The sequence below is a fragment of the Plectropomus leopardus genome, chromosome 12 (assembly GCF_026936395.1).
Source record: "Plectropomus leopardus strain MGB_pleo_1.0 chromosome 12, ASM2693639v1, whole genome shotgun sequence".
In the NCBI taxonomy this organism is placed as follows: Eukaryota; Metazoa; Chordata; class Actinopteri; order Perciformes; family Serranidae; genus Plectropomus; species Plectropomus leopardus.
This window is the reverse complement of record NC_142187.1, coordinates 34,499,521-34,512,976: the sequence shown is the minus strand read 5'-3', so window position 1 is coordinate 34,512,976 and position 13,456 is coordinate 34,499,521. Positions and strand designations below refer to the sequence as shown.

The following is a 13,456-nucleotide window of genomic DNA, read 5'->3' as shown; positions in this document are numbered from 1 at the left end:
AAAATAAGCTGTAAATTCTGAAGCCTTTCTTTGACACATTTGGTGATAAAAAGCATAGCCTGTGGACTTTTTTGGATTAAGTTCTCAGAAAGAAAACAGCCTCCATTGTGGAGAGAAGAATGTGTCCGTGAAAAGTAAACTGTAAAGTGAAGACTCGCACATCCCAAACCGTATCCGGTTAGATGTTTGCAGGCAAAGGCAAATGTTGTGACATGATTCAAAGTGGATGAGTGAGCTTTTGTGTTGCACTCAGCCCGCAGGTCCTGCTATTGACCCAGAGCTGAAAGTTACAGTGAAAGCATTGATTAGTGCGATGAGCGATGTGTTCTCTTCTTGAACTCTGGCTCGTGGTGTGACAGTTTGCTCTGTTCTGGGCAATATGGCTTCAAATAATATTGTGACATTTAGGCCAAATCGTGACACACTATATATATATGTTTTATATTTAAACCAATTGAGAATGAACGATGAAAAGATGGATGTGAAACATGACACGTTTAAAGCTGGCAGAGTTCAGGACACGCAGCTCCCCATGACACCGATCTGGCTCTGGGTCAGCTTTATTTATTCACTCTTTCCGGCGTTTATTCCGAACAAGTTGTTGATCCAAAAAACAGCCACAAGTCATTTGCAGAATAGGATGTGTCTACTGTCGCCCACACTTCACTCACAGATCTGTCATCATACAGCGGGGAGGGGATAAATCTGAACATTCAGGCCACATTTGCATCCCCAGATTGGTTTGAGGGGACGAGCTGTTGCGTCCTGCCCTGCTGGTGGACATATAGAGCCAAAAAAAAAAAAAAACTGGCTGGGACTCAGTGTTCCTTCTCCAGAACCAACGGGTGACTTTCTCCAACCTGCTGCTTCGCCTTCAGGCTGGTTAACTTCACCACGTCTCATCAGGAACATTTCTAAACTCTCGCCGGAGGGAGCGAGATCAATTAGCTTCATGTGAGATACGTTGGCAGGTTGTTTCAAAGCTGTGGGCGGAGATTCTGGAGATGTTAATTTAGATTTGACGCATAGGAGAGAGAAGGAGTGAGGAGGTCCTTTTATGTACTAAGATTTGGAGCATATAGTTCTAATTTTGCATGCTTTTTTTATAAGCCTGAAAACATTTTCTACATGCAAAAGTAACTGCAACTCTGCAACATAATGCATGCTTCAGTGGGGATATTGGAATATTGTTTGCATCTTATTGCATCAAAATTGCATCAAAATTGCAAGAACTGCTCATATAAACACCTTCACACTAGACACTGTGCTTCTTTGACCCCTGAGCAAAACACCAGGACCCCAAATGGAGATTTTTATTGATGTTTAGAAGTAAAAATGTTCAATCATGTTGCTCTTCTTAGTCATTATACGCCAAAATAACTCACAGAAAATCCCCAAGAACTTAAATATGCAACTCAACAGTATATTACTTACTAACTGTATACTTATACTTCAGAGGAAAACATTTTACCACAACATGAACTTGACAGAGAAATGTTACTGGTTACATCACAGATTCGGATTTTGCAAATTAAATAATTAAAGGCTGATGCATTGTTTTTCATTACACTATTCGTCATTGTGTCAGAATCAATGGCTCAACCTTAAACAGATATGAAGTACATCGTGCCTTTATCTCTTCATACTGTTCTCGTCTGTCTCCTTCTCCATGCATCCCTGAACACATGCATTACAGTTTTTAGTCTGCATGACATACAGAGAAATTAAATTATTTTTCTTAAACTCACCATGATGAGAATCCAAGCTGTGGAATCTCACACGCAGATTAAAACAAAAAAAGCCCAGAAAACTAGCCGTAAATGCAAGGGATTCCCACTTTCGTTGGTAAACTAAATATATACTTTTATAATACCATAATATGTCCATTGTCATATGTTCCACTGTAAAACTTTTTTTTACATTTAATGGAGATAATCTGATTTTTTTCAGTGGACAAAAAAAGTTTTATGTTACAACAAACATTTGCTCTAATAAATTGTCCTTCAATTTTGGTTATTAGACAATTGGTTGTAAACTTCTGAGTGGTATTAGAAAAAGTCTTCGTTCTCAGCTTGTGACGAATGTGCGGCGCCACCGTTTCTCTGTCTCATCTCCAGCAGCCATGAGCCAACACTGAACTCTGCGTTACCTCTTGTGTATATACCAAAATGCGCGCAGCTCCCCCTCCGCTGCGGGCCTGTCAGGAGCTCATGGCATTTGATGGAGCCGTGCGTTTAGATACAGTGGAATTTTTTATTTATTTTTTATTTTTTTCTGAAAAGTGCCACTTCTTTGTTTCTGGCACAATGAAAGCCTGTCAGGACAGCCATTTCAAAGATTGTCTCTTTGCATATCAAAGGCTTCTCGGAGGAGTTTTGAGGAGTCTTTTATGTCGTCGCTCGGCTCTGCTTGGAGATGAACTTCTCCCTCTCCGGTGGTTCTCTGTCCTCCAGGTCCCCGTCATCCCTTCCTGTTAGTCTGATTCAGTTTTCAGCATCAGTGGATTGAGGACGAGGTAGAATAATAGGTGTGTGTGTGTGTGTGTGTGTGTGTGTGTCAGTCAAAGGAAGAGGAGTGAGTGAAATGGAAAAAACAAAGCGAGCATATAGTTTATTTTGGTTCAATTATGCAAGAGTGTGTGAAAACTTGCACTGTTTTCATGTCACTGTGGCAGAATCCAAAGAAGCACCGAGAGGTCTGTAACTGTGAGTGACGTTCATGCATAAAATAAGAAGTGAATCTTACTGAAACATCAGCCAGGCTCTCTGTAATGGAGACAAGCACAGAAACAAGATGACAATAGGCGGGTTTCCATCACAGATTCGCACAAACCTTATTTTTCGATATTTTCGAAATGTTGGTAAACAACATTATGAGATGACTGCGTTTCCATTGAGTGACGTTCTGCAACTTCTCCTCTGGTGATAGCACTCCAAGAAGCATGGCGCAAAATATCAGATTTATTTGTATTGCAGCCACCGCACCAGTCGTCATTATTTCCAATCCAAGGCCACGTAGGCGTGTTATGCGAGCGATATTGGAAAGGCAAGCACCTTATACGTGGGAGCGGCCACAATTTCACAGAGGAATTGTTGATTCAAAACTTCCAGATGATCCGCTCAACTTTTTAAGAGTTATGTGATGCAATAACAGCTCTTGTAGTTCCTGCTGTATCAGGATGGAGACAGTTCCTACTGACAAAGTAGAAGGTAGATTTATTAGTTTAGTAATTAAACTTTGTCCTTGATCCTGCTCTATTTTTTATGCTGAGTTGATTAAAATCAGCAGCTACTAAGAAAATTCCATCTGGTTGCTTGGTCATGTTGCTGCTGATGGCATTATTCAGTTCCTGCAGTGCATTTTTTGAATTTGAAGTCTTGTGTCCTGTCGGCTCTGAACAAGGTCCGTCCATCCAGTGCAACAGCTTGATCCGGGATGTTAGGGGTTAACCATGTCTCTGAGAAGATGTCTCTGATTTCCTGTTGCTGAGTGAGCCTTAATTGCAGCTCATTGACTGGCTGCTGCTTCTACATGCACTGCCATCAATCAGCACAGCATCATGTGACCTGCAAAAGCCAAAAAAGGGATTTCCATTGCAGTTTTGCGAGGTATGGCTTTTTCTAGTCACCTGAAATACAACCTCATTTAAGCTTTAAATTTTTTTTGCCATAAATGGGATTTATGTTTTTAATTGACTTGTTCTCATTAGGCATATTTCATATTTGGTCAAAGACATGCAGTAAACACAGATGATGCATGGTCTTCGCAGACGTGTGTGAAACAGCAGTAACCAGGTAACAGCTCTCTGCTGATGACTGCCATAAAAACTCTGTGATATCTTTGGCCAGCCATTATCTTCTAATCATCCTGTTTTTATTGTGAAGCGCACTGATAACCATTGACAAGATGACATCTTATCCTGTCCGTCACTGAGTTTACTGGAACCATCATCCGTCCCGGACTGATTGCCGTTATCAAACCCAGAAGATGGACGAGACGCTGGGTTTGGAGGACCTGTGAGTCCTGGAAGCCCTGAAATGAGACTCACAGCTCTGTGTAGGCTCTCTGTACCGGCTGAGTGGCTCTGTCTTTACCTCTTTCATGCTTCGCTGTGTGCCTGCTGGCTCCCATGATGCACAGCACTGTCACAGCGCTTTCACCTCAAAGGAGGTTGTGTGTTCCCTCAGAAGACCCAGTTACTCAGTGTCTCTTCACTGTGAAATCCAGGCCAAAAAGAAATGGGTTCATTTTCACATTTCTCTCTCGGTTTGGGTCTGTGCCGATGCTGGTTTCTGAGACGTTTGCTTTCACGCCGGCTGACGAAAATCTGCTAAATGTTTAAAATGATGAAAGGTGGCTCAGCTGTCTGCAGCGCATTTCAGCTCCCCCTTATTTCACTCTGACCCCATTTGACTGTTCACCTTAAAGCTGTGCCATAATGAAGGCTACAACACTAATTACCAATACTAGTAAATAAAAATATAGATATCAAATTAAGTGAGAGTCGGTGATTACACGGTCTTGAAATAACCTCTGGTTTTATAAAGAATATACACAATGTCAACATATCAGACAATAGCCACGTCTTCTTAAATTACTGTGAACTAGCCTGAAGGAGTCCGGATGGGTCCCACAAACAACCGACTTTCTTGCGGGAGTCCGGAGTTCGTGTACCGTGTGGATGTGTGTGTTTTCTACACCTTATCATGAGACTGTTTTGCCTAATCTCAACCATTGTGACGGTCCGCGCTGTTGTGTGAACATTAGGCCCGTGCCACGTCATCCCACCACATGTGCATTTGTTGACATCACCGCAGCGGCATCCTGGAACGCCATAGGTTGACGCAGCAAAGATAACTAAAATGTCATAGGTAAAAGGAAGGTCACTGACCAACCGTCACCATGTGAGAAGTTCATAGTGAGGACATGTTGGTCCGGTAGTTTCGAAGACATGTCACTGTGTGCTACATCGCTGGTCCAGATCCTTCGTTTGCCCAGAAGCATGTTTGCCGTTTACGTAACGGCCTGCTTGAAATCCTTTGAAGAGCACCGCTTCCCAACAAGTCATGTTGCACTGAATTATACTTTCTGGCTCTAAAGTACAAGTTAATCTGTCACACTATGAAACATGTGAGACATCCAGCAGATGAAAATCCTTTGATATTACTGTAGGCACTCACTCTCTGATCTAACATCACCGCCCCCCAGCTCCACCTCCACTTGCCCTTTTCCTGGCATCATATGTTGGCATTTCCACGAGGCAAATATGTTCTGTTATTAATACGTATCATACATGTGACCCCATACCGCTGGCCCCATACAGGCCGCCACCGCTCCGGGCAACATCACGCCGAAAGCACAGAGAAATGTCAGCGATGGAAGCATGTGCCCTTTAGGCTGTGTGCCTCCTCGGGGACGTGCACGCCAAAAACAATCATGCAACCATCCCCTCTGAGCTCCTGTGTCTGGAGTGTATGGATGAGGTTATATAGTGGTCCATAGATCCGCCTTTCTGATATAACGGCTGCACCCTCTCGTCTATGAGCAGTGTCACACCATGCTGGTCGCCAAAATGCAGCAACATTTTTTTTAATTTCTCAAAATTTTCTAGAAAAATAAACTGCATGGCAACCAGACAGGCCTCTAATTGAGGCAGATCTTTATTTGTCAAAATGTGTCAGCAAGCAAGAGGGACTGGGTGTTCAGTTGGGATTGGGCTTTTATTTGGATTTTTGTTTTATTTTTGTATTCACTAAAACACAGGCAGGCCATGCAACATAAAGTTAGACAGGTTGTCAATAAAAAGGAGATTTCATACATACCCGTACCCAAGTTAGCAGCAGATTATCCAGAAATAACAACAGTAGTGTTTTATTGAACAGTGTGCAGTGTTGATTAGGAATTCATTTTTTTGCAGTCTTTATGTAGCACGGACGATGTAGCAGGATTTAGGGACAAATTTTTGTACCTTTTTACCTCATGCTAAGCTAAGTTATCTTCCTCAGGCTTCAGCCCAGAACTAATATTTCAACATCAAACCTCGTCATTGTTCTCTTTTACTCAACATTTCTCAGAGTCTGGAAAGTACAACCTTTGAACCGACTTTATAGTATATTAAGACATGAAACAGTGTTATTGCAGCTGTCAACAAACATTAGCTGGTCAAGCGTCTCCCCACAGATAAAGAACGCCCAAAACAAACACATCAATAAACCAGCAAGCAAATCAAACTGTCTCAGCGCTCGGCCTTTTACGTGGGAAAAATCAACGCTGTCCTCCTCCAAAATACTCCACATGATCTGTTTGTACAAGGAAGAATTACAGCCCACATTTAGATCGATTGTTAGGTGGTATAATTATGACGGGAGCAAAGGAAGAAGTCAGGTGAAGTTGTGTCGAGTTATTTTAACCACTTGACGTGACGTTAGTTACAAAAATGCTTATTTTAATCCAAACCATGATCTTTTTTCAAAACTTAACTGAGTAATGTGCAACTGCAACTGTCAACAGTGACGTATGCATACATTTTTGAACATGTAAGATACAGTTTTTGAATCTCATCCGTTTTTTATATAGGTTATCATCAGTTTTTGTTATTGCCATTTTTGTTTAATTTTTGTCTTTTTATGTCTGTTTCACATGTGTGAAATATCTTCTATCGATCGATCGATCTATCTGCCCTGCATTTTTCAGTGTACTGTTGGGTGAGGAGTAGCAGTATTTTGTTTTGTTTCAGGCTTGGAGGCAACTCACACTGAAAACTGCAAATTTTGATGGCGATTTGGATCGTGCACTGAGGAGTGTCTGCTTTGTTCTTATGGTGAATTGAAGAACTACAACAAAAAAATCAACTTGTGAACGCACTTCAGAAAAGCCCAGACTCCGTCTTCTTAGTGCACAGATGTTTTTGTGGCACTTTCAGGATTTTTTGGTTGGAAATGACAGTGATCACTCCTTTTATCGACATTTCTATATTTTAATTTCTTTTTTTATGGTCGACTGGGCTCATTCCTTTATTGACACTATTAGATGACTTTTATTGACACTTTTGCTTAAAATTTTACCGTTGATCGAGATTGCTTTTAGTTTAGTTTGGTTATGTGTTGTTTTATTTTTAAATTGTTTGTAACGCCAGCTGCAGACCAGACAACAAAAGCTCTGAAGTGAGCTGATGTGCCACATCATTCGAAACGTCTCCAGTCAAATGATACCTAAATACGATCCTTTTTGCACCAGGGGTCTGATCTCAGACCAGCCGGCTCCCCAAAGAAACGCCTCAACTCTCTGTTTAAAGCAGCTAAAAATACATTTTTAACATTTCTATTTTTGGCTTCATCCTGACCCAAACCCACAGGATGGCCGAACCTGAATCGTCAGACATGTAGCATGTTTCACTGTTACATAATGACTCTGTATCCTCCGCAGAATGAGCTGAACTCATCCCATAATGAGCCGATAAAAGGGTCTACGTGTCATCGCCGTGAACTGGCCCCGAAACACAACGGAGCTCCAATTGTCTTCCTTCTAATGAAACTCGAGTGTTTTCTGTGGCCGTTCCTGATATGTTAATGATTTGACACACAGGCCAAACATTTTCATTCATATGCAGCGGAGGTTCTGTCGAGTTCGGGTTCAACTTCAGTTCAGCTCTCTCTCCCTTATCTCTCGTGTGCCGAGAACGAAAATGGCCAATTTACATGCAGTTGAAGCTCTGTACTCTAGTTTTGAGAAGTGTTTTGCAGCCAGTCAGGACTTTTTTTTTGATTCTGTATTTAATTTCAATTTCTTTAACATCCTATTGACTTTTGTGGCACTGAAATTCTTTTATTTCCTCTTATCATGAATTGGGGATGTCAGGGGTCAGCCACTGAGAATATTGTTGTGATACATGTCATCTAGAGGCGAGGTCTCTGTCGCAAACTTGGGGACTTTCTCTACTGTGTAGTGACTTTTCAGACGGCGAGTGCTGATAACACAGTTAACAGCGTTACCAGTAGTAACTGTAAATGAGCGAGCTAACCTGGGTGTGGTGGTTCAGAGTGGCTTCGAGTGACAACAGCAAACTTTCAGTTTTTTATGCCTGTACATTATGTTTTCGGGTTGTCTGGCCGTCTGGCTGGCTCATTCTTGTGAGCACTGTGTCTCAGAAACAGCTTAAGGGAAGAGACATAGCATCATGTGACCTAGAAAAGACTAAAAAGAGTTTCCATTGCAGTTTTGCAAAATATGGCTTCTTCGTTGCCTGAAACACCACTTCATGAAAGCAGATAAATGGGATTTTTTTTTTTTTCAAAATTGACGTGTTTTCATTAGGTGTATTTTTATTGCACCATTTCAGTTTGCACAATTCGAGGGTTAATGGAAACCTGCCTACTATGTGAGTTAATTTTCATAGTGTGAAGGAAACAAATAAGACCAAGTTTACTTGTAAAACTGCAGAACAAACTTTATATAATGAGCTTAAACATACAAAAAGCTCTGGTCTGCTCTGTGGTCGAGCTCTGCTCTGAAGTAAGTCGAGGTGAGCTCCTGTCCGTCCCCGTGGGGACGTCACATCGTTTCAGGAGAAGCATTTGCTGTTAAACTGATAGAGGTCGTGGGGGTCATTTTTTCTGAGCCGTTGACATTAGCTCTACACCATTAGCTGCGAGTTAAAGCAGCCGCGTGGCTACTTCGGCCAAATTACCCTTACGGGTGTCAGAGAGCCCCGTAGAGCCGGCAGCCATTAGAGTCATTACGAGAGAGATGTGTGACGATGGAGACGTGTGTGAGGAATTCAATATGTCTCTCAACAACTCCGACCAATCAAAAATGCCACCTCGCTTCGCTCGATCCAACACTTTAACAAATGAAATCCATCGTTCTGAGATCATTAAAATTTCATTATCAGACAGAATTAATGTTCCCAAAAAAATCTTTATTACTGGATTTCTTTTTTTTTTTACCTCTTAGGGCCATTCGGCCTCCTTCACCGGTGGATTAAAGTCTAATCAGAGCTACCTGGAGATTATAAATGACTGCAGTTTGGAGCTTTAACAGTCAGTGACTCACAAATCCCAAGAAACTGCACCATTTATCAACGCCAGCAAAAGACACCGACAAGTCAAACGATTCATTTCATTCAGCAGTACAAATGATTTATTATCATATATATATATATATATATATATATATATATATATATATATATATATATGTATATATGTTCCATTACACCCAAACAGATAAGCATTGGCAAAAACGACAGAGGCGACAAAATGATTTAAAATTAAGTTTAAAAATACGTCTGTAGTCATCAGCGGTGTAAAAAAGGATCGTTTCTAGCTTTGAAAAAAAAAATGGCCAGAGGCTTGTCGAACCTCATCTGGGAGGCTATTCCATCAAATATCCGTTATTCATTAATAAATAAATAATTCTTTATTTCCACACCAGAATATTAACTTTAGAAATTTAAGAGAAAACGTGGGAAACTATCAGTATGGCCCTTTAAAGTTCGACAAAAAAATGAGTTATGGAAAGTCGTGACCTTCAGTGTATTTCTTGTCGCAGAGAGAGGAGGAAGGCCAGGCGGGACGGGAAGTGATGAAGTGGTAAATTAAAACCCGAGGAGACCCTTGTAAATCAAAGAACCTTGTGCCATTCAATTACTTTTTACAATATGGCATATTAATGTCCTGCAAGATTGTCCTTGAGACCATTTTAAGTTTGCCTTGAAAATGTTAATTTGGAGGTTGAATTCATTTTCTTTTTTGAGGATCCAGTGTGTAATGTGATTATTTTCTCATCTCTACTTGCTAAAGGTTTATCCTTTTATAGCTGAGCAAATTGGCTTCAAGTCTTTTAGTACCATGGGAAAAGGGCGAAGAGTAACTTAACAAGAAATGGCTCCGAAATTAGCAAGAAATTAGGAAAAACTTACAAGAAAAGCGCCTGAAAATGAGCACACGCACACACACACACACACACACACACACACATACACAACAAAATAAATGAATAAATAAAAAACAAACAAGGAAAAAAAAGAAAATTATGCCAAGAAAGTGCTAAAACTTTTTCTTTTTTCTGTAACATAATTTTATCAATATAGTTTTCCGGGACATTTTCCCCACATTTTTTTGATAATATCTAATAATCCCCCCAGCTAATTTTCAGATAATGTCCTTGTCCTCCTTCAATGCCATAAGACGTAGCAGGATTTAGAGACTCATACGTTTAAAAAGAAATGACAAATAAATCTACTTAGTACCTTGTACTATTTTTTTTTTGCACCATGAAGGACATTTCTTGACAAGTTGCTCATTATTTTTTTCTGGTGTTTTTTTAAGGAATCAAACTAATTTTCTGGTTTCAGAGGTGTAAGTGCTTGTTAAAGGCATCTAAATGCAGCGTAAGAAAACTGATGTCAATGCAGGGGTTAAAAGGATAACATAATTAAAAAATAAATGTGTCAGAAATTGTTTTTATTTCGTGCACTTGGTGTATTTATCCTGACATCAGCTGTGTTTTTCCCTCCATTTCATGCTTTATATTTTTTAATTTTCATCTGTTCTGTGTGTTTTCTGTTCCCAGTTCTCTTTGCGATCAGAGCCGTGGAAATGAATTACAGCTTTGTTTTTAATGTGTGCATAATTGCAAGCTTTGTCACCACTAACATCGATGCACAGCGCTGCGAGTGAATGAGAGATGCATGACTTGCTCCTGTCTGATAGCGAACGTTGCATTTTGGTCTTCCCTTTTCTTCCTTTTCCTTAATTTTTCAGTTTTTTTTTCTTCTTTTGTGTGTATGTAATGAACGTAACTGTGTGTCTGTTCTTTTTCATTTGTAACTTGAATGAAACAAAAGGGGGACAAGCAGGTTCATTCTATGTGCATGTGCTTTCCCCCTAGACTCTGGCTGCCCTAACGAGAAATTCGATAAATCTGCTTCCAAACCATCTCGCACAAGCTTTGCATGTCCACTCTGGTCCTGAGGAAATTAACAAGCGAATAGAGAGCGCCATCGACTTACGGAGTGGCGATAAGTTGAGAAGAGAGCATATCAAGCCTTTCTCACTGATGTTTAAAGACTCCAGCCTGGAAGAGAAGGTAGCTGGGGTTTTAGACAGATAACTGTTTTTTTTCTTTCTCTCTCCCTCCTCATATCTATTCTTAGATCAAGATTTTCAGAAGCAAAACAAGAACCAACAATTTTTCTCTCCTATCATGAGTAAGCTAAAGGCACTTTATTGTGGTATTGCAATGGGGGAAAAAAAGGAGCATTTTTATTTCATTTTACGGGAATTACATGAGTCACTTTAGGAATTTTTATTGTGTATCTGAGGGATGTGGTATAATTTAGGGGACATTATTAAATACAATATATATCTTTATATGGCCCAGGGTCAGTGCTTTCCTTCGATCCAGTGTATGGAGTCTGAAGTGTGCCACAAGAATAATAATGGACTCTCAGTCTAAATTATAGACAGTTCAGGAATTGATGCATTTTAAAGAGCTATTATGAATTAATTTGGATTCAGATGAAGCTTTTAGTAAAGTCAGAGATCATTGATTGACCATTAGTTTTTTTCTACATTTAAATAATAAATTCTAATACAACTTTAAAATGTAATCAAAAGCGTACTTTTAAAACATTGTCTCATTTAAAAAAAAAGATTTACTGTCTGCCTTTCATGTTTAATCACACTGTTTTTTTGTTTCCATTTTATAATATTTCTAATTTAAATTAAGTCCAATTTAAATTATCGTTGTAACTGATTTTTTAATTTATGATTAACCACGCAGTTGGAGAAAAAAATTAATTGATTAGATGATTCATCATCTTTATCTTTAATTTCTGGTTTAATAGTAGATCCATGTTTGCAGATGCAGTGGTGACCTCTGAAAATGAGATAAGTCACACTACCGTCCATGGCCACAATGAAGGGTTGTAGAAGCGTAATTATTCAGTCTCACTTCAGACGCCATACCAGTGTGCATGAATTAAGTGACTCTTATTTCTAACAGTAGATACTAACTCACATTGAGATTTTTTTTTTAAGTTCCTACAAACATTTTGCAAACATCAAACTAACGTAACCATGACTCATGTCTGATTCTGAAATTGAAAATTAAAAACGTACAGCTTTAATTGTAGAATAGTGTAGGATAGTCAGCTGGGCGAAACACTGATGTTTGGCAATGCTGATTTGTTTTTCCAAGATTGCAGAACCCCCTTCAGTTTACTCATGACCCAAAGGTCCATGCCATGGACCTGTTACATTTTTACAGTGTTGTTGAAAAAGTTGGCTTGTTCAACTTTTTTTTTCTTTTTACAGAAGCACATTGCTGAAAAAAAAATGAATATGAGACATTTTCTCGAATTTATGACCTTTATATCCTCAAAGTATGACACTTAATCTCATAATTTTGATACCTTGACCTTTTTTTTTAGATAAATGCTAAGGTTAATTCCTACTAGAAAAAATAACTAGATGACTACCAAATATGACTTCACCAAATTCTAGAGCACATAATTACATAATTGCAGTTCGATTAATGACAAAAAACAAAGAGCAGGACACTCAAAGAGTGCATTCAGGAAATAATTCAGTGAAATTTTTTAAACAGTAAAATGTGTACTGTATTACAACTAAATATTTCACAACAATCTTAAACTATTTCATAAACCATGATTGCAATGACATGCACCCTTAACATGCAGCTAAAGCTGAAGTGCAGCCAAACAAACCCAAAAAACTGTATTGTGAATTCTGTTGGAATTTCCAACGATACTAAATTTATCAAGATAAATTTTGGTTAAACCGGTCGAATGTGCAAGACAACAAGAGTAATTCAGTTTAGTGGAACAGTGAAATCATAAGACACACACAGTCTTGGGTTTGACTGAATATCGACCGGATCACTGTGTTGATGCGATAACAAAAACTATTCCGGATATGTGTACAATTGTCAATTTTATTTATTTTTGTTGTCATTTTAACTGTAATGTTTAAAGATGTATAATCAAACATGGTTCGACCAATCTATGTGACGCTTATTTTACGTACAGTGTGGCTTTGCCAGCGTCTTTGATAAACCAAATCTACCGACACGGAAGCTAAACAATGTAATTCCCTGAACGTAGCTATTTTAGCCACCTAAAAAACTCTACATGAGTTTATGTGTGCACTGTATTAGGAATATTTTCACTGCTTTATCTTACACAATAGCTGATGGAGGCAGCGGTTAACAAGTTACTCCCATGTTCTGCAAAGTAAAATTACAGTTTTTGTTAATAGAATCTGTTGAGAAAACGGCTTCACTTTTCTTTCAGAAAGGTCTGTCTGACGGTAAAGTGATGAAAACATTCAAATTATAATGCTAAGTTGAACTGATGTTGAATTTTTAGGTTGCTAAAAACTAACCACTAACGGTTGCGTTTCCTCAGCACTGTTTGGTTTTTGACAACAAATAT

At 39.2% G+C, this 13,456-nt stretch overlaps 1 protein-coding gene across 2 annotated transcripts in view; it reads left to right on the top strand.

The window, feature by feature from the left end:
* adcy8 (adenylate cyclase 8 (brain)) overlaps positions 1 to 13,456 on the top strand; it is a 101,300-nt gene that overhangs the window by 57,833 nt on the left and 30,011 nt on the right. The window contains exon 8 of one of the 2 annotated variants that reach the window (XM_042497525.2): positions 10,891 to 11,088. The exons of the other annotated variant lie outside the window; for it this stretch is intronic. Within the exon in view, the coding sequence (XP_042353459.1) occupies positions 10,891 to 11,088 (198 nt within the window). The remainder of the gene's footprint in view (positions 1 to 10,890; positions 11,089 to 13,456) is intronic. 2 annotated transcript variants of the gene reach the window in all.